At 32.7% G+C, this 21,604-nt stretch overlaps 2 protein-coding genes and 1 long non-coding RNA gene across 4 annotated transcripts in view; all 3 read left to right on the top strand.

Moving 5' to 3' along the window:
• The first annotated feature begins 230 nt into the window (after positions 1–230).
• LOC124401537 lies at positions 231–2,068 on the top strand. Its single transcript, XR_006928580.1, has 3 exons — positions 231–343; positions 599–666; positions 1,068–2,068. It is a non-coding gene; the product is annotated as an uncharacterized LOC124401537 (long non-coding RNA).
• A 563-nt stretch (positions 2,069–2,631) lies between these two features.
• On the top strand, positions 2,632–8,509 carry LOC124401771. Of its 2 annotated transcripts, none has more exons than XM_046874213.1 (9): positions 2,632–2,996; positions 3,924–3,983; positions 4,213–4,518; positions 5,415–5,714; positions 5,828–5,938; positions 6,309–6,422; positions 6,633–6,695; positions 6,791–6,858; positions 8,347–8,509. In XM_046874213.1, exons 1-9 carry the CDS (start codon positions 2,984–2,986, stop codon positions 8,377–8,379), a joined length of 1,068 nt encoding a protein of 355 aa, XP_046730169.1. In that variant the 5' UTR covers positions 2,632–2,983; the 3' UTR covers positions 8,380–8,509. The 2 variants fall into 2 exon arrangements, with proteins under 2 accessions (XP_046730169.1, XP_046730168.1); XM_046874212.1 differs by having other exon boundaries at positions 2,866–2,996; positions 8,276–8,509.
• Positions 8,510–12,724: 4,215 nt separating this feature from the next.
• The window catches only part of LOC124401676 (neogenin-like), a 49,619-nt gene continuing 40,739 nt past the window's right edge, over positions 12,725–21,604 (top strand). Inside the window, exons 1-4 of the mRNA XM_046874108.1 lie at positions 12,725–13,052; positions 13,505–13,550; positions 14,587–14,672; positions 15,225–15,530. Of these exons, the coding sequence (XP_046730064.1) occupies positions 14,624–14,672; positions 15,225–15,530 (355 nt within the window). The 5' untranslated portion in view covers positions 12,725–13,052; positions 13,505–13,550; positions 14,587–14,623. The remainder of the gene's footprint in view (positions 13,053–13,504; positions 13,551–14,586; positions 14,673–15,224; positions 15,531–21,604) is intronic.

The raw sequence follows: 21,604 nt of genomic DNA, 5'->3' as shown, positions 1-21,604 counted from the left end.
AATATACAGCTGTGTGTCATCAGCATAGCAATGGAAGCGAATCCCATGTTTATGAATAATTTCACCAAGAGGTGAAAAACTAATGAAAAACTAATCTCTATTATCAGATTTACATTATATTATGTGTTTATTAACCAGTTTTGTGCATTTACATGGTTTTATATGGTAACAGTGATTTATATGGCAACAGTGATAGTACCAATTATAAGTTTGAATTATTTTTTTTTTCCAGGACGAAGAGGAGAAAATTTAACACAATTTTGTTGCACAGTTTTCAGCATTGTGATAGTTTTACTGTTGGTGATTTCTGGTGTAGTTGCATTTATTTGTTGGAGACTCAAAGGTACAAAACACACAAACACACACACTGATTAAATGTTTTTTTATGTGTTCTTTTCAGAATCAGATCAGTGCAGGTTAGTCAGTAATAAATAAATCAGTAATACAGTAAGATCTTTTCACTGTAAAATGAAGTGTAAAATGTGTTTCTTTGCATCACTCAGTTTTAATGTATGTGAGTTGAAGCAGAACAGCAGCTTCCACACTTTACCTGAAATTCTATAGTTCCTACAAGAGGTTCTGAATGTTTTCTCATTAGGAAGAAGAAGTGGAGAGAACATTATTACTGAAGGACATCCAGATCGTAAAGGAAATCATAAAGATCAGGTTAGTGCACATGCAGGCTTGGGTTCAGCTGCATTTTAATCATCATAGGCATTTTTAAATCTTTGAGTTTCACTGTATTACTATTTCATCTCCATTTAATTCTTCACGGCTTCTACAATGATCAGAGTGAACAGATTTGTTTCTACCTTTAGAGCTTTTGTTGAGTTTGTGATACACTGCAGGCAACACACATGTGCCACACATGCTTTTATTGAATAGTGTGTTACAGGAAAATATTTTCTGCTGCTTCTATCAAAACTACACCTGGTGTAACAAAGTTGTCAAATTTGAAGATTTGTGTGGTTTTTACAGGATTTTAATCGCATCTTAGTGTCAGTGGTAAAAGCCACATTATTTATATTGTGTTATAAGTATAATTTTCATGTTCTTCCTTCGTCCAGACTGTTCCTGATGTTTCTTACTCTACTGTATCCCACACGAACACAGCTGGAGAAGCACGGGTCCAGATCAACGATGGAGAGAAAACTGAATATACCAGAATTATAACAAACTAATCCACAGTAAATATATCGAATAATGCTGAATATTTACAGTATATTACATACAGACAGTGGTAAGGATTTACAATCTATATATGTTTCACCATAAATAGGAAATTGGACCATAATTGGGTGCTGGATGCCGAATATAATTCTGAAAACTATATTTTGTCATTTTCTAACTTTTGTGTATCATTCTTATCTCGCATTTTATATACGGCCGCTTTAGAAGGCTTTTATCATCCCAATGTTGCTTTGTAAGATGACCGCTGTAAACATTCTTGCTTGTGACTGGACTAAATGTGTGTGAAACACACACACACATACACACACACACACACACACACACACACACACACACACACACACACACACACACACACACACACACACACAAAACAGCCTCGATTTTATAGCTGCAATAATTAATACTGCCCACCAGGCGTCACTGTTCCAGCATTAAAATTCCACTGTGAAATTCTTAAAAATCCTATTTACATCCACAGCGATATCGAGCTTTATGTAAATGTAAGATTTGTATTTTTTTTTTTTTTACGAAAATGTAATCAGTTCAATTTCATTAACTAGGAGAGAAGAAATTTGTCAAGATTTTTCTTTCTGCTTGCTGTAAATAATAGCATTTATAAAATAAACACCAAATTATTTTTTTTTATTATAATTTTTTTTATTTCATGATTTTATTTTTTTTACTTTTATAAAGCTTTTAATAAAAAACAGAGCATCAGCTTTCAGTGTTTCATAAAGAAATGATGGAGTTTGTTTATTACATGGAAGCTCACTACATTTCTAAATCATTAGAGATATTTTAAAAAGTGTAATATTTTTGCAGCAAAAATGTTTCATCTCTGAGAATAATAAAAAAGATTTATACATCTGATAAATTTATACATTTGATAAATGTATAAACATTTATACATCAACAAATTATTATTATTATTAGTGAAGATGATGTCTGTCCCTGTGTTTTTTTTATTTATCTTTTTTTTTTTTTCTTCTATACTTTTTTTGTGTAATTGATGTTTCATGTTTGGAGTTGTTTCATATTTAGTAATAAAATTATAATCGTTAGAATAAAACAAATTTGTAATTTCTTACCTATAAAAAATATTCTGCTCACAAAGAAATGCATCCAATCACAATCCTGTTTGTTTCACTTTCGAAAGCAAAGTAGCCAATCAGACATCAGAGTTGCCCAATCACAATCCTGAACTCAAATGCACCTTTTTCTTTTTTTTTTTTTAAATCCCGTTTTCAGCACTGTGATTGGTTAACACCAAACCGTTTCTGTGCTCGGATTGGCTGTTCTGGTTACATCCTAATCTTAATTATTATTATTATTATTATTATTATTAGTAGTAGTAGTAGTAGTAGTAGTAGTAGTAGTAGTCATTCCTCACTCTTTAAATAACCTGCACTGGTGTAAATAATGGAAAGAGTCACTGGGATTATTGGAAATACTCTAACACTTAATACTATAGGAGAAAGCCAGAGTTTGGGGAATAAAAAGAGGACAGAAGATCCGCTTTGTCTGATGGAGCGTTTGCACTCCCTGCATCAAGGTCCAGGAGAGCCGAAAAAAAAGAAATCTGGAGAGAAGAATGTCTGGAACAGGAATCTGCGTAGTAAAGAAAAGAGAAACAGAAACTGCACGGATTCTTCTGGATTTGGCAGCAAATATAAGGTAGAAGCAGAGCTGCTGCGCATGCGCTTTTGAGCTGTCGGTAACGCACTTGGTTCCAATTTGGCACAGAAGCGCGCAGAAGAGAAGCTCAGTCTCGGGGTTCTTGTTGGGTAGAATGTCGCCTAATGGTAAAGAAAATATTTATATGACGCAATTTTGTATAAATACCACGTGTGTGTGTTTTGTAGCTTTATGAGGTTTAAAGAAAATATGATGTGTAATGGAATGGAATCATGTAACTCCATGGGTTCAGGGTTGAACATTCTGTATGTGGTTGTGATGTAAATCACTCAACTTTGCAATGTTTTATAAGAATTGTATGCGTATTTGTGGTTTTCTGTGGTTGTGTACAGTGTAAATGATATGTTTTCAAATTGATTTAATCACCAGAGACACCATTATTCTTTTTCAATGGAAAGAAAAATCCCTAAAAAAATAAATTCCACAATTTATACTTCCTGTAAGCCGCATGAAGATGACTAAATAATGTTTTCTGTCAAAAAAGACAAATTAGAAAAGAACAGCAAGTATTTTTACATATTTATGCTAATGTTATTAATCAAATCTGTGCAAAGTAATTTAGATTTTCAAACTGTTTAATATTAACGTTCACATCTGAGGGATTTGGCAGATGTTCCATGCAGAGATTCAAAGGTGATAAATCTTCTTCTTTTTTCGGCTGCTCCCATTAGGGGTCACCACACGGATCATCCGTCTCCATACCCCCTAACTACCTGCATGTCTTCATTCACCACATCCATAAACCTCCTCCTTGGTCTTCCTCTTTTCCTTCTTCCTGGTGGCTCCATCCTCAGCATTCTCCTGATATACCCCATGTCCCTCTTTGGCACATGTCCAAACCATCTCAATCTCACCTCCCTCACCTTGTCTCCAAAACGTCCTACATGCACTGTCCCTCTAATAATCTCATTTCTAATCTTCAAAGGTGATAAATGATGTAAAAAATTGTGTCTTTGTGAATGTGTGTGTTTCAGTCTGAGGGATTGTTGTGTGTGTGTGTGTGTGTGTGTGTGTGTGTGTGTGTGTGTGTGCAGAAGCAGCAGTAATGATGAAGTGCTTGTATCTTTTGTCTGTTGTGTTTCACGTGGCTGCAGGTGAGTAAAGATATTTTCTATTACAGAAAGGAGAGAGAATATTATACAGTTCTTAGTTTAGCTGCTTTGTGCTCGTTTCGAGTTTTCATTAGAATTACAATGATATATTAATGATATATTATTCATTATATGTGTAAAGTTATTATTACTAGCTATTCAAATGCAAAATTTCAAGATCAGCATGTTAAACTGTTCAAAACTGTGTTCTTGTGTGTGTGTGTGTGTGTAGGCTGTGATCTCTCTGGTGATGATAATTGGTTAGAAATCACACAACTCAAAGGTGGTTCAGTGCTGTTACCCTGCTCCTGCTCTGACCTGCTCTCCAAACCTCAGACATTCACCTGGATGATCTTCAGAACAGGACGTCTGACTGAAATGTTAAATGATGAACACTACCGTGGCAGACTTGAGCTGTTTAATAACACTTCTCCTGCTAATCTGTCACTACTCATATCTGACCTGAGAGAAGAAGATGAGGGAAACTACAGGTGCAGCACTGAGAAGGAACACAGATACATCACTCTTTATGTTAAAGGTAAAACATTTAAATAATAATAATAAATGTTGATATTTATTGTGAAAGCGGACTTGATAAGTCTTCAAATGATTTAAAGCTAAAGTTAATGTAGAAATCATATTGTGACACATCAATATCAAGTTAGAAATGACAATAAATACTGTTTATAAATATATACTGAGTTTATTAAATCTATATAAACATTTATAAAGGCTTCAATTGATGTCAAATTGTGAATTTAAATGTAAATCTATCAAAGTTAAAATATGTAAATATCTGATACATCAGAATTATATGTTAATGTGACATGAAACATTAAACCCCAAACTCACTGTAATTTACAGTCAGAGAAAATCTACATAACACACTTTACATAATGATCTAAAGAAAGTCGACCTGGAAAACGTCATAACACCATTTAATGTCTACAGAAATCTGTCACTAGACGAGGTGTTATAACTTAACATTCACACTGAGAAACACAGTCTGTACATCAGCTGACACTTCTGGAAGTACATGTCTTTATAAATGTTTATTTAGCTTCATCATTTATCATGAAGGATTTATGTAGGTTTCCTTGAGCATTATAAGGATGACATTTTATCATAGTAATGCAAGGTGAAGTGTCAGATTTGAGAACATTATTTCCAATTGTAAAAAAAAATATTAGCCCAAAATGATCAATACAACCCAAATGAAAGATTGTTATCGATCTAGCGGTAAATAAAACTACAAAATAAATGAGTATTGGTTATCAGAGTCCAAATATTGGATTGTAATAGAGAATTTAAACAGGTGATTTGGACGTCGTTTAACATTCTTCTCTGGTTTGCTGTACAAAATGTTGTGATTTAAAAGCAAGGATTTCTTATGTTCTATATATTTCATATTAACAGTAAACTGTCTGTTTACAGGCTGTGAGCTGGTGAACAAAAAAGAGGTAGTGGTGGTGACTGGGTTCACAGGAGAGTCTGTAGTTCTGCCCTGCTTCTGCACTGACCTACAGGACGACCCAAAGACTATAAAATGGGAGTTGCATTTTCAGGAAATTTACCCTGAACAGACTGAACAACACAAAAACAGAGTCAAACAGGTCAATAAAAACCCTCCAGGAAACCTCTCTCTACTCATATCAAACCTGACTAAAGAGGACGAGGGATTCTATACTTGTTTTGTACAGCGTGATTGGACTTACGTCACTCTATATGTTAATGGTACATGTTTTTTTTTTGATGACTGTGTGCTTTGCTCCTGTGCCATGTTTCACGCCATATTAATAACAGTGATATTTCAACTGTGTCTTTGACTTTGTCACTCTTTTTGGTAGTAAAAACAGAATCTTCCACACCGTCGAGAAAAAACGACACAACACCTGTATTAGACCAGCTTACGAGTAAAACAACATTCTCCCCACCTGCATCATCCTCAACAACACAAGGTAAAGGTCTCACAAGATCTCTATCTTTTCTTTGTCTATGTTTTGTGGCCTGTTTACATGTTTATGGTTGGTTTAGAGAACTTATAAAGTTTTACACAAAGTGTATTAAAGTACATTACGGTACGCTTCATGGTCACATATAACGTGCACCATTATTTGAGGAATAGATAGCAGATTATTTTGATATTAACCATTAAGGAAAAGACAGTGTTAAAGCGGATTGTCAGCATTTCCGGTTTCGCGGCGTACGCTTCCAGGTTGGCGGCCATCTTGCTGTTTTTCCCCGTGTCTCCCGGTATTTAAGATTATCAAATTTCACGCCATATTAATAACAGTGATATTTAAACTGTGTCTTTCTCATTTTTTTTAGTAGGAAAAACAGAAACTTCAACATCGTTGAGAAAAAACGACACAACACCTGTATTAGACCAGCCTACAAGTAAAACAACAATCTCCCCACCTGCATCATCCTCAACAACACAAGGTAAAGGTCTCACAAGGTCTCTATCTGCATCATCTGCATCAGGTCAAAATATACACAAAACCAAAAATATTCCAATCACCTCCTCTTTAACAATGGAAGATCAAAATTTACATGAACGCCCCTCTACACTTGCATCCTCCTCACCAGCAATAATAAAAAAAACATCTCTATTATTACATTTATTAACATTATGGGTCTTTTATTACACAGTTTTAGGCTCTCTGGTGGCTTTACTGCCCGGTATTGTGGTATTTCTTTGGTGGAGCTGCAAAGGTACACACACCTCATACTGCTTACTTTATATGAGCTAAAGGTAGAAATTTTAATTATTAATAAAAGTTTTATTTCTGAGAACTTTCTTTCTTTAGGAAGAAGATCTGGAGAGTATGTGATGACTAAAGAACATCTGGAGTGTATGGGAAAGCAGAAGGATCAGGTTAGTGTAAATGCAGTTATGGCCCTGGATTTAGATGTATTCATTTTAAGCTATTGTGTGAGTTACTTAATTTTTCCAAATAAAAAAATTACAAATGGAAAGAAATTATAAATAAAATAAAATATCCAGAATAATGCTGGGCTTATCAAATTCTTACTGTTCATTAGAGTCCTATAGTAGTCCTCTTTATAAACTCCATTTAATTCTACTAGGTATGTGAAATATAACATATAACATGATATTACAGTGCTAATATATACAGTGACTTCAGTCTAATTCTAATATATTTAAAGGCCTGTCAGTCTCTTTGTGTCTAATTGATCAGCAGTTTATTATGGAAGTAGGACTTTATCAGTTATCAGTCCAAAATATGCAAAAAAAGTAGCTTTAGCAGTTTACACAAATGTGAAGTAAACGCTCAACAATGTGTATATGTGTAATTAACCATAAATATTTAAATAAAGTTTTAGAATTACCAGTAATGGAATTAATGTTAATAAAATTTTCATATAGAGAGATTTTGATAACAATTTTGATATCAAGCATTAAAAGAAAAGACACTAGGTTTATATGAAAAGAGTATACACTAGGTTTATATGAAATACTTACAAGATATGTGTATGTCATATAGAATTTGGAAAACTATTTTTAGTTAGCTAATAAAAATCCCCTTCATGTTTGAGTGTGTGTGTGGGGGGTCACACCCAGACGTACTGGAGCCGAGTTTTGAGAGTGGATTGTTTTATTACTTGATGGGCACTTTGAAGTCAGCTAGAGAGGCGGGGGACTATCCTGCTTTGTGTCTTCCGAGGTGGGGGTATGACACTGTAATGCAGTCTAATTTACCCTACCCAGATGCTACAAATGTTTATTTCAGGTAGCAAATATTCGACATTATACCTAATAATATTTATTAGGGAAAATACCATTAATCTCTGGTACATGTGTGTGAATGAGAGGGAGGGCAGTGGAGTGGTGCGGTTGCAGGGAGAAGAGGTGGAGAAGGTGGAGGAGTTCAGGTTCACGTTTTCATTATGTTTCTGTATGGTTCCTAGAGTTGAAGTTTTCTTGCTTTCCCTTAGCAAAACAAGACAGATACAATCCGAATTGAATTGAATTAAATGGTTTCTTGGTCTTTTTTACAAAACTTTGTAAAACGAGGAAAAATACCATGCGGTCTCAATTATATTATATATTTCTTGAGTTTACAGCATATTTCTGATACCCTGCAGGTAACACACATGAATCACACATGCTTTCATTGAGAAGTACGTTATTGGAAAGTATCTTCTGCTGCTTCTATTAGAACAACACATGGTGTAAAGAAAGAAGTCAGATTTGGAATTTTGTCATCTAAAAGCTTTTTACTTTATGATAAAAGCTTTAAAATTATGTATAATTTTCATGTCTTTTTCAGATTGTGTCTAATGATGTTTTTTATATTACTCTCACTGATACTTGATACTCTACTGGTCCACGTTAACACAGAGGGGGAGCAGCACAGGATCAGATGACCACTGAAGGGAAAAGTGATTATAAAGTGTTATAAAAAATGAAAGTTAATATAGACATTCTTATATATATATGACACATACACATCATGGCTACAGGATTTTCAGTATTTTTCTAAATATTGTTAAAAAAAATATATAATTGCAGATTCAAGCATATGTCTGTGAATGTTTACTAATGTAGCTAAAGATATTGCTCTTTATTCACTTATAATTTCATTATATATTTGAGTATACAGTATGTGCCATTTTATATCTTGTGTTATAATTTTTTATATCAGAATATGATATAAGTTTTGTTTTTGTGAATGAAATATTCTGGGTGAAAATAAAGAAGAATGATTGTTGAATCTGACAGGACTGAATGTGTTTCTTACCTATGAATTCTGTTTTCACAGAAATTCATCTATCAGAAAATCTTTGTGTATCAACTGCAAATTTTTCTTCACTTTGGAGTACAGTTTATAAATTCATAAATAATAATGTTATAAATAATCAGTCAATCACTGCTGAATCCAAATTTAGCTGAAGACTAAAGACTTCTACACAAAAGGGGACGTATTTAGATTAGTGGCAATACAGTGGTACAGCAGGCAGCATTGGCCGAGGTCACCAGACTGACCTCACACTAAAGCTTGTTGAAGGGTCCAGTAGCAGAGGTCACCATGTAAACTTTACTATCTTCTTTTTTTCTATTTACATGCGTTTTTCATTATTGTGTTCACATTTTAAAAACACACAATGTGGATTAAACTGTCTGTCAACTTTTATTTTTAAAACAGAGAACGACTGTGGATCATAGTTTCAGTTTTCATGGTTGAGTTATGTTCTTGGTTTCCCATCTTTTGAAGTGTTACAGGGTTTTTCCATGTGAATTTTATTTAGGTGTTACCCGGGTTTCTTCCTCCTAATATAAACAAATCAGTAGGTTTTGCGTGTGTTTTTGTCTTCCTGGCTGAATTTCCTGTATACTCTGGATATATATGAGAAAGTTTTTGCTAGTGTTCTGGTAGAATGTGTTGGTTTTAAAGTGAAGTGTTTCGATATACAGTAGTACATTGTAGATGTGAGGTTAACTGCTTTACAGAGCTGCACACTGGGAAAGAAAACCGTTTTAAAAAAGTGATCCTAGTACCGACAAATGCATGGAAAAACGTTTTGTGTGGAAATCTGCAGATTAGACATTATTATCCTCTCCAAGTGCTCCTGATTTTCACATGGTTACAAGTATCTCTATGAGATTTAGAAGCAAAAACCCACAATAGTTAGTGAATGGGCTGAGAAACAAGAGATTACTATTAAATGCCATTAAGCATTTTTTCATTTATATTAAAATAATATTCTGCATATTGTATTTTGTCGATTGTGATGGTTTGTACATTTGAGACCCACAGAACAAGATGTTTACCTTGAATATAATTTCTTCTTCTGTCTATGCACATATCTGACTTGAGAAAAGAGGATCAGGAAGTCTACAAATGCAGGAATGAAAAGGAATTCAAATACAGATGGCTTTCAGTTAAAGGTAAAGAGGATATCTGTTCTGCATCTGCACAGACCTGCACAGGACATCCCAAAAACTGTAAAATGGGAGGTTACAAAAAAAACAATAACTTTCAGGAAATTTACCCTGAACCGACTATTTGCCACAGTATCAGTCAGGAAATTCCATTCAGGAAACTTCAGACCTGACTAAAGAGAAACAGGGAAAGTTTTGTACAAGTTGATTGCAGAGATTAGAGACTATATGTCAAAGGTTCCTTCTGTCATTATGACAGTGAGCATGCTTTACTCCGGTGTCATGTGACATATTAGTAACAGTGATAAAAACTATTATTTTTTTTTTATGTTTTTTCGTTCTTTTCAGTAGGAGGAAGAGAAACTTCAACACCCTGAAGGAAGCCAAACCCCCATCAAAACAGCCTCAGAGTCAAACCAGAATAATACTATATACAGGATATTACTTACTTCCTATTGTCAATAGTGAAAGCCACAGAATTTCAACTGTAACATACATACAGTAGTAGTATATATATTATTTGTTGGAGATGCAAATGTACAAATGTGTTAATTTTATTTGGGAATCAAATCAGTGCCGGTTATTTAGTAATAAATAAGTCAGTCAGTAATACAGTACGATGTTTTTACTGCAAAATGGAATGTAAAATATATTTCTTTGCATCACTCAGTGTTAATGATATAAGTAAGTATGTAAGCAGAACAGCATTTTAGTGTCAGAGGTCAAAACCCACAAAATGTATATTGTGTTATATATAATTTTTATGTTTTCTTTCCTCAGACTGTGTCTTACTCTACTGTAACCCACCTAAACACAGCTGGAGCAGCATGGGTCCAGACCAACGCTGGAGAGAATAAACGAATACGCTGGCATTCTAACAAAATAATCCACAGAAAATATATAACTTTTGTGTACCGTCATTGTCTCACGTTGCAAATATGAATGTTCTAGAAGGCTTTGCTCATCACCCTGTTGTTGTGTAAGATGACTGCTATAAAAGTTGTTCTTGGCAATCGTGTGAAAGTCTACCTGGACTGAATGTGTGAAATTGTTTTGATACTGTACTGTGTTACTGTATTGTGTTAAAGGCTGTGTGATTGTGTTCTTGTTGAGAGTGAAGTATTACACATTATTCTTTGTACATTACCCAATGTATGTTCACTGATGTCATGAGAAAGAGGATGTAACCATTCTTCCATCAGTCCACATTCATATGTTAACTTTGACATCCTGTTAGATATCTTAAGGGATTAAGGGGGAACATCTGCTGACAATTCTAACATCCTCACTGCTACAATACAGTGTTTCTCTTGACAAAGTGCCAGTGAACTGAGCCTATGGTTGCATGACCTCAAAGACCATTGGAAACTCTTTTAGAAACCAATTCAGCCCTTAAATGTAATTTTTTTCTACAAGCTGGAATATGGTTTAAATTGTACTTCATTTCTGATTTCCAATCACTAGATCCTTTTATCGATATAAAGTTCTTAATAGTAAGTATTTCATTTCATCTCACTATGATTGAATTTATTTATTTCAATTAGGAAAAAACTTTTTTTAATAATAAGCAACTAATACAATTTCATTTATTAGAAGAGGAAAAATTAGCTTGATGTAAATAACCTTTATATCATGAACCCGGGGCCAAGTATTTATCTGTTTAAGTTAAAAAGGAATCAGACAAATATATGAACTAATATATGTATAGTATGTGCTTTACTTTATTATAATAATCATGATAATGCGATTTTTTTCTTTTGTTAAGCTTTTGATAAAATAGAAGATCAATTTATGGTTACAGCTTTTAGGCATTTATAAAGGAATGATGAAAAATTGTGTTTGTTTAATAGAAGGAAGCTCACATCATTTCTAAATCAGTAGCATATGATAAACATTGCATATGTTTATAGAATGTATTTACATTTAAACATATATAAATTATCATTATTATTATTATTATTATTATTATTATTATTATTGCTATAGAAAGTTTTTCTTTTTCTTTCCTTTGCTATGTGTTCTATGTGTCTTTTATAAATTTTTTTTTGTTTCATATTTTTTCTGTGACTATGTGTGTTGTTTAGTCTTTAGTAATTAAATTATAATCATTATAATGAAACTGATCAATGATAATTTTTTTAATTTCTGACCTATAAAATAATCTGCTCACAAAGAAATGCATCCGAAACACACTCCTTTTTGTTTCACTTTCAAAAACAAACTAGCCAATCCAAAGCCCCCATCTGTCACAAGTGACATCAGACCTGCTCAATTACAATCCTGAACTCAAAAGCTTTTTAAGACATAAAAACTTAAAAAAATAAAAAATAAAATAAATATATTTTTTTTAAAATCCCGCCTTCAGCACTGTGATTGGTTAACACCAAACTGTTTCTGTGCTTGGATTGGCTGTTCTGGTTACATCCCTATCCTGAATACAAACATTATTATTATTATTAGTTATTATTATTGTTATTATTATTATTATTATTATTATTATTATTATTATTATTATTATTATTATTATTAATATTAATAAGAAGAATAGGAATAATAAATATTAACAATATTTGTAATAATAAATAACATAATATTATTATTATTATTATTATTATTATTATTATTATTATTATTATTGTTGTTGTTGTTATAGAATACCAGTAATACAATTATTATTATTATTATTATTATTATTATTATTATTATTATTATTCATTCACTCTTTACTCTTAAAATGACCTGCACTGGTGTAAATGATGGTAGGAGTCAGTGGGATTAATGGAAATACTCCAGCACAATACTACACGAGCACGCCGGGGGGCTATACAGAGGACACAGGATCCGCTTCGGCTGATGGAGCTTTTGCGCTCTCTGCATCAGGGTCTGGATCAGAGCCGAGTTCTTTATGCATTCTTTGACTTGACCTCGTGAATATCCAGGTTTTAGCGGATAAAAAAACATCTGGAGACAAGTATGTCTGGAACAGAAATCTGTGAAGTGAAGAGAAATTGAAACTGTCCCCACTCGGTCCCCCACTCGGTCCCCCACTCGGTCCCCCACTCGGTCACTCGGTCCCCCACTCGGTCCCCCACTCGGTGCTCAGGAAGAAGCGCAGAAGAGAAGCTCACTCTCGGGGCTCTTGTTGGGTTGAATATCACCTAATGGTAAGAAAATATTTTTATGATGCTTTTTTAATAAATACCACGTGTGAGTATATGTTTTTTTAGCTTTATGTCGTCTTAAGAAAATGATATCATGTGTAATGTCCGTTATGGGATTATGTAACTGGTGGTGATGTAAAATACTCAACTTTGCAATGGTTCATAAACATTTGGTGCTTTGTGGTTTCTTCAGTTGTGTACAGTGTATTAGTGTATCAGTTGTATTTATTTCAAACTATGCGTATGGGAAATATGGTTTTAATAGCATTTAATCCCATTGTTGGATGTTTGAGAATCCCATTTTCTCATTGATTGAAGATTTATTGTAAGGTTTTGTGATGTACTATATATTGTCCTGTAATATATATATATATATATATATATATATATATATATATATATATATATATATATATATATTTTTTTTTTATATAACTTCCCTTTTTGTCTCATAGTACCCTTTGTACCTGTAATATTTCTTTCAACATTTGTTTCTATAAGGTAAGCATTCCTACCCTCACTCACAGTGCTGGATTGGTTAAAAAAGGTATATACTGTAGTTTTGGTTCTACTATTGCCTTGGCCTGCAGTTGCTGCTCTCTGTTATACTGGAGCATTGCCATCATTGTCGTATTCTTAACAAACGTTCCAGCACATTTCTCAACTGAAGCAAGCCTTACATAACCTCACCACATTTTTTAATATTGAGATCATCAAGCATTACTGCCTTGTTTGGGAATTTCACAACCATCAGTACTGTGGATTAACACACACACGTCTCACAAACGCTGCATCATCCTTCTGGCAAAAAGGGACCCAAGTATTCAGGTCCTCACAAAATGATGGTTTAATAGTTTCTTCCCACAAGCAATTAGATTCCTTATCTTAAAGCGATTGTCCTTTAACATATACAGTACACACACGTGTGATGTTCTGTTTGTAAGCGAATCATTATATTTCAATGAAGGTTTTGTGAAGTGACGAAATCATGAGTGTGAACATTAGTGTTATTGATTCTAAAAGAGCTGCCGCAACTAGTATGTGAACCAACTGAACTGAATGGTAATTGTTGGTTGCGACTTAAAAACGAATGACTCAGTAATTTGGTAATAATAAAAAAAAAATATATATATATATATATATATATATATATATATATATATATATATATATATATATTAATATATATATATTAATAATAATAATAAAATAATAATAACAATAATAATAATAATAATAATAATAATAATAATAATAATTAAGCCTGACATAAGACTTGTGTTAAACAAATTGGTAAATGAACTGGTGGTAAGCCTAATGACATGTCCCTTAAAATCTGTTGAATTCAGGTTTAAAAACCTAACAAAATGTTATTTTTTAACTAAGAAATATGAAAAATAAATGTAAATAAATGTAATTAATAATTGAACATTTTAAGGTCATAAATGATGCTAAAACTAGTGTCTCTCTCTCTCTTTCTCTCTGTGTGTGTGTGTGTGTGTGTGTGTGTGTGTGTGTGTGTGTGTGTGTGTTTCAGTCTGAGGAAGTTGTGTGTGCACACAGGAGAAGCTGTTATGATGAAGTGCTTGTATTTTTTGTCTGTTGTGTTTCATGTGGCTGCAGGTGAGTGAAGATATTTTCTATTTTAGCTGCTTTGTGTTCATTTAAAGTTTTCATTAGAATTATAGATTTATTATATTATATTATTAATTATGGGTTTTACATTTTTTACTAGTTACTAAAGTGCAGAATTTCAAGATCAGCATGTACATCTAATTACTGTTCAAAGACTTTTAATCATGCAGATTTTTTTGTATTTTTATTATTAATAAAATGTATCCATGTTTTATCATTTTGAGCTGCAAAAACTGAACAATGATCAGGTTAAAGAAATTTGCAGTTGTGTAGTGATACAATCACCAAGTGCTCATTATTTTCAAATGTAGTTGAACATGGTGTCTAAATACATCCCTCTAACTATAAGTGTCTCTCTTTAAGAAAAACACACACACATGGATCACAAGATAATATAACACACACTGTAGAGATCAGACATGAACAAGATTTTGGATTTTAATGTACCAAAGCATCAATATTTTATTTTGCAAGCAGTTTGAATGATTGTTCTTTATATTGTATTCAGTAGATTGTGAGATTATATGTTTGTTTCTGTAGGCTGTGAGCTCTCTAGTGATAATGATTGGTTACATATAACAAGTTATAAAGGACGTTCAGTGCTGTTACCCTGCTCCTGCTCTGACCTGCACTCCAAACCTCAGACATTTACCTGGGAGACCTACAGAACAGAAAACTGGATGAAAGTGTTAAATGATGAACACTACCGTGGCAGATATCAGCTGTTTAATAACACTTCTCCTGCTAATCTGTCACTACTCATATCTGACCTGAGAGAAGAAGATGAGGGACTCTACAGGTGCAGCACTAAAAAGGAACACAGAGACTTCAGTCTTTATGTTAAAGGTAAAACATTTAAATACACAATAAATGTTGATATTTATTGTGAAAGCAGACTTGATGATCCTTCAAATTAATTATAGTTACAAATGTAATAAAAAATTTACTTCATTAATTATAACTAAAGTGGAATTTAATTTAGGAGTCATATTGTGACACATCAATATCAAGTTATAAATGACAATAAATACTGATTATGAAAATCAGACAGACCTGAAACTGTGGACTGCTATCAGATTGGATGTGACAGATTTCTAAGTCTAATCTATGATTTATTTTGGTAACACTGTAGTGTTTATAGAGCTCTATGACACCTGTATAATCCCTTCATTATAACAGACATAAACATTAATAAAGGCTTCATTCGATGTCACTTTTGTGAATTTGAATGTAAATCTATAAAAGTTTAAGTTTATGTAAATATCTGATACATCAGAATTATATGTTAATGTGAGGTGAAACATTAAACCCCAAACTCACTGTAATTTACAGTCAGAGAAATCTGTCACTAGACGAGGTGTTATAACTTAACATTCACACTGAGAAACACAGTCTGTACATCAGCTGACACTTTAGAAAGTCTTTTAAATACAGTACATGTTTTTATAAATGTTTATTTAGCTTCATGTCAGATGTTATGAATGGTTTGTGTGTCATGAAGCCCTAGGAGGATGATATTTTATTGTAATAATGTATTATTTAAGGTGAACTGTCCCATATGTAAACATTATTTAATATAAATTATGATTGTAAATTAGCTAAACATGATTAATAAATCCCAAATCAAAGATTATTACAGATTTAGCAGTTAATATAAATACAAAATAAATCAGTATATTATCAGAGTGCAGATTATTTATTCAAATAGAGATTTTTAACAGGTGATTTGAACATCCTTTAACATACTTTTTGCAGCAGAAAATGTTGTGATTTACAAGCAGGGAATATTAATGTAATATTTATTCATTATTAATAGTAAACTGTCTGTTTACAGGCTGTAAGTTGGTAAACACAGGAAAATCTGTGGAGGTGACTGGGTTCACAGGAGAGTCTGTAGTTCTGCCCTGCTTCTGCACTGACCTACAGGACGACCCAAAAACTATAAAATGGGAGTTTGATTTTCGGGAAATTTACCCTGAACAGACTGGACACCACAAAAACAAACTGGTCAATAAAAACCCTTCAGGAACCCTCTCTCTACTCATATCAGACCTGACTGAAGAGGACCAGGGATTCTATTGTTGTAATGTACAGAATGATTGGACATGTGTTCATCTATATGTTGAAGGTACATTTTTACATTAATGGATATAAGAATTTTTTTGTCCAGTGTAATGTACCATATTACTAACAGAGATCAGTAAACTGTGAATCCTTTTAATACATTGTCATTATTTTCAGTAGGAAAAAGAGAAACTTCAATACCATCGAAAGAAAAAGACACAACAACCCCTCTATCCGCTACATCCAAAACAACACAAGGTGAAAATCTACAAGAAACAACCACAAACTCTCCAACTGCATCCTCCTCAACAACACAAGATGAAAATCTACAAGAAACAACCACAAACTCTCCAACTGCATCCTCCTCAACAACACAAGATGAAAATCTACAAGAAACAACCACAAACTCTCCAACTGCATCCTCCTCAACAACACAAGATGAAAATCTACAAGAAACAACCACAAACTCTCCAACTGCATCCTCCTCAACAACACAAGATAAAAATCTACAAGAAACAACCACAAACTCTCCAACTGCATCCTCCTCAACAACACAAGATGAAAATCTACAAGAAACAACCACAAACTCTCCAACTGCATCCTCCTCAACAACACAAGATGAAAATCTACAAGAAAGAACCACAAACGAGCGTGTATCCTCCACCAAAAAAATGGTACAAGACAAACCGCAAACTTACAGCAGCCTGCCTCTAGGTGAGAAAACTTTATTAGCAATGATAAAACACATGTTTTGTTACATTTATTAACTTTATAATGTTTTATTTCACAGTTTTAACCTTTCTACTGGTTTTACTGCTGCTCATACCTGGTGTAGTGGCATTTATTTGGTGGGACTGCAAAGGTACACCAACCAAGTCACACACACACAAAGTCACACTGCTTACTGTATATGATTTTAAAGGTAAAAAATGTTAATTATCACTAAAGGTTTCATTTCTGAGAACTTTTTTTCCTTTAGGAAGAAGATCTGGAGAGTATGTGATGAATAAAGGAAATCTTGGATGTAAGGGAAAGCAGAAGGATCAGGTTAGTGTACATTTAAAAAGCTTCAAAAGTATTTATTTTCAGCTAAAATGTAGGTTACATAACCCTTTAAATAAATGTATTGAAAGAAATTGTTCATTAGAGTTCTACAGTAGTCCTCTGTATGAGCTCCATTTAATTCTAATAGGTGTGAAATACAATATCACATGGTGTTACAGTGCTAATATTTACAGTGACTTTAGTCTAATTCTAATATATTTCCAGACCTTTCAGTCTCTATGCATTGTGTCTAATAGCTCAGCAGTTTAATATAGAAGTAGGAGAGTATGTACCATTCTCTCAACTCACAGGGTGTCCCCACAGAAGAAGCTTTTGAGTTCATTGATGTGAAGTAAAATTCCAGTATATAGCTAATAGTTGACATGCATCAATTTAACATCTCCTAATCATATTTATGAGGGATGATACCAGAAACCTTTAGCCTGAAAGTCACAAAAAAAAAGCACTTTAGATTTTTCCCAGGGTGATTGAAAAAGATTGAAATAGATCTTTTTTTTTCCACACATTATGTTTTTCATGTTCTTTTCTATCATCACTACGCTCCAGAGGTGGCAAAAGTTTAATTAATAATAATTTACTTAAGTAGAAGTACAGATACTCAGGTTTTAAAATACTCAGGTAAAAGTTGAAGTTCTGATTATACTTTTTTGCTCAAGTAAAAGTAAAGACGTTTTGGCTCTAACATGTACTTGAGTAAAAAGTAGTTATTACTTCTACCTGTTTTAGTGTCACGTTGGTAACTAGACCTCACATCATATTAATATTAGGACTGTCAATCAAATTAAATATTAAATCGCAACTTTATCGCACATTTTTATCTGTTCTAAATGTACCATATATAAATACTTCAAGTTTTTAATACTTCAAGCAACATGGTCATGGAGAACTATTGATGCTTCTTTTATTGATGAAAAGCTTTTATTATAATCATACCGATTCATGGATTGGTACGGTTTTATGGGATTTATAGTATAAATAATACTGATTTATGTAATCATACCGATTACATAATCAGAGAATATTTTTATTCGATGTGAATGTAGTTTATGTAAAAGACATTTCACCAAAACAATGGATTAAAACTAAAGTAACGAGCGGGTTTTGCAAATGTAAGAAGTAGAAAATACAGACATTTGTGTAAAAATGTAATGCGTAAAAGTAAAAAGTTGTCTGAAAAAAATAAATAGTGAAATTAACGACTAATAACAGAAAAATCTACTTAAGTACAGTAACGCAGAATGTGTATTTCATTATTTCTCACCTCTGCTATGTTCGGGTACAATAGAACATTTTGGGATTAGAAATACATTACATAAAATACACTTGTGTTCCTACACACACATTCAACTTGCACGCATATCAAGAAGAAAAAACTTTTAATGTGTAGATTCTTTGGCACGTTTCCCAGAGTTTTTCCGCTTGACCGATACATTAACTTTTTTTATCCACATTTTCAAACGTCCATACTTTTCTAACACAGTGTAAATGACCTTCTGGGTAAAGAAGTCCAAAGTCCAGAAATGTAATCCTTGTTTAAAGTCCATCAGATACTGTTTATTCCAGAAATCCCAAAGACAGTGCTATAATGTATATTTCTTGACTCAACATTTCTTACACATCTGGAATATTAGCCGACATTTGCTGAACTTTGACAGGAGTTTTATACGTTCTCATTATACAGGTATATATTGAAGTGAGCTTTGTGTTTATAGTCTGTATTTGTGCTTTTAGGTAAGAATCACTCCAAACTGTCTTGTCGCTGATCTATTTTGCAAGCATTCATTTGGTGTTGATTTAATAACAGTTACCCATGCTGGAATATGCAGATATACAATACAATTATTTACTAATTTTAATAAGGTTACTTTACACATTTTCTGTTTTATATTTACATGACGAGTAGCTTTTAACTGTAAAATTAAAGTATTAAATGTTTTTTTGTGGAAAAGACAGTACTTTTTGGTAACGATATTTAGAAAGTGATTAATTTTGCTGTTTTCACTCACTTGTGAAATAACGTGATGCGTGCAGTAATATTCAGCAGATCAGAAGCCAAAATCCATTGGATACTACACTATTTTTAAAGCAATATATTTAGAATGTACTGGACACTTTAAAGAAATAAACGTGAGATGATGGAAATGCTTATTTTGCAGAGTTTTTCAGGCAATTAAATGGTTTCTTGGTGTTTTTTATATTAGAAAATTGTGAGAAGTATACCATGCAATTGCAACTTTTGTTGCGTTTCTGATTCAGGTAACACACTTAACCGCACTTAATTACACTGAACAGTGAGGTTTAGGAAAGTATCTTCTGCTGCTTCTATTATATATATATATATATATATATATATATATATATATATATATATATATATATATATATATATATGTGTGTGTGTGTGTGTGTGTGTGTGTGTGTGTGTGTGTGTGTGTGTGTGTTTTGTGTCTTTTTTTTTTAGATTGTGTCTAATGGTGCTTTATATATCGCTCTAACTGACACTTGCCAATCAACTGACCCACATTAACACAGCAGGAGAAGGCAGGAAGTGAATATGCCAGTATTATAGAGTACAAAATGAATGAAGTGTATATAGACACATTCTTGTATATAACAGTGATGCTGAGAACATATATTATAGCAAGCACAAGATTGTCAATATTCATTTGTTTTGTGAATTTTATACATTTTACAATTAAATGGCAGATTTACACATATCTTATGAGTTTTTATTCTTGTATCCGGGTAAGAAATTCATTGTAAGAAAACTGTTTTGTGTAAGAAGGCTGATATAGAAGTTCTTGTTTGTGATATTTTTGTGTCAAAATAAAAAAGATGATTGTGGAATCTGAGAAGGAATGTGAATGTGTTTTTAACCTAGCTTTTGTGCAATTTTTACAACAGTCCTTATAGTTTCTTGCACTTTGTTTTTTGACACACAGGTCTGAACAGTGGACTATTGTTCAAAATTCATTTGGTTTTCACATAAATTCACCTTCCAGCAAATCTCTGTATATCAACAGCAAATGTTTCTTAACTGCAGAGTTAAACAAAGAATAAATTAAACAAAATAATGTTTCTTGGAATGTGTTTTAAATCCAATAGTAAAAAAAATGCTATAAATAATCAATCAATCACATCTGATACCCAGTTTATCTGAAGATTTTTTCTATACATAAGGGGAAATATTTGGATCTTAACATTTCCCTATTCAGCTAATGTGTTCTTAATATTCCTCTAACCCTTAATTGTTCTTTTAACATTCCCCTTTTCCTCTACCCTTCTCTCAGTGTTCTACTGATGCCCCTAGATGGACACTACATGTAGAAACACAGGGGAAAAAAAAAAAGAAATGTCAGAGAAAATATTTAAAATCACATGAAACCATGTTAATTCTAATAATCTGGAAAAGAAATATGGATCAATGTGAATGCAAACAGTTTTATATATTTATATATTTGGCAGATGCTCTTATCCAAAGTGTGTTACAGGTACTAAGGGTACTATGAGACTAAAAGAGATGTTAGTACAATATGAAAAAAAAAACAGCAATGCTTGGTGAACAAGTAGATCTTTAAAAAAATACATGTTTGTTAGTTGTTGTAATGTGAAATCAAAAGAGTGACCAAGAAGCTCATTTTATTTACAAGTTCAGATCTCTGTCTCTTTCTAGATCTAGAAACTTAATTTAATTTACAGTACTATCAAAAAAGTTAAGATAATTTACTCACATCCAAAAATGGGATTAAATCAGTTTGAAAACACATCATTTACACTGTACACAACCACAG

This window comes from Silurus meridionalis, chromosome 18 (assembly GCF_014805685.1).
Source record: "Silurus meridionalis isolate SWU-2019-XX chromosome 18, ASM1480568v1, whole genome shotgun sequence".
In the NCBI taxonomy this organism is placed as follows: Eukaryota; Metazoa; Chordata; class Actinopteri; order Siluriformes; family Siluridae; genus Silurus; species Silurus meridionalis.
The sequence above is the reverse complement of the archived record's forward strand: the minus strand, read 5'-3'. Positions and strand labels throughout refer to the sequence as shown.

Coding starts and splice junctions, on each gene's coding strand:
- LOC124401771 (XM_046874212.1), top strand. Junction 6,423..6,632: donor ATCATCCTCAACAACACAAG/GTAAAGGTCTCA, acceptor TTTATTACACAG/TTTTAGGCTCTCTGGTGGCT. Junction 6,859..8,275: donor TGGGAAAGCAGAAGGATCAG/GTTAGTGTAAAT, acceptor TGTCTTTTTCAG/ATTGTGTCTAATGATGTTTT.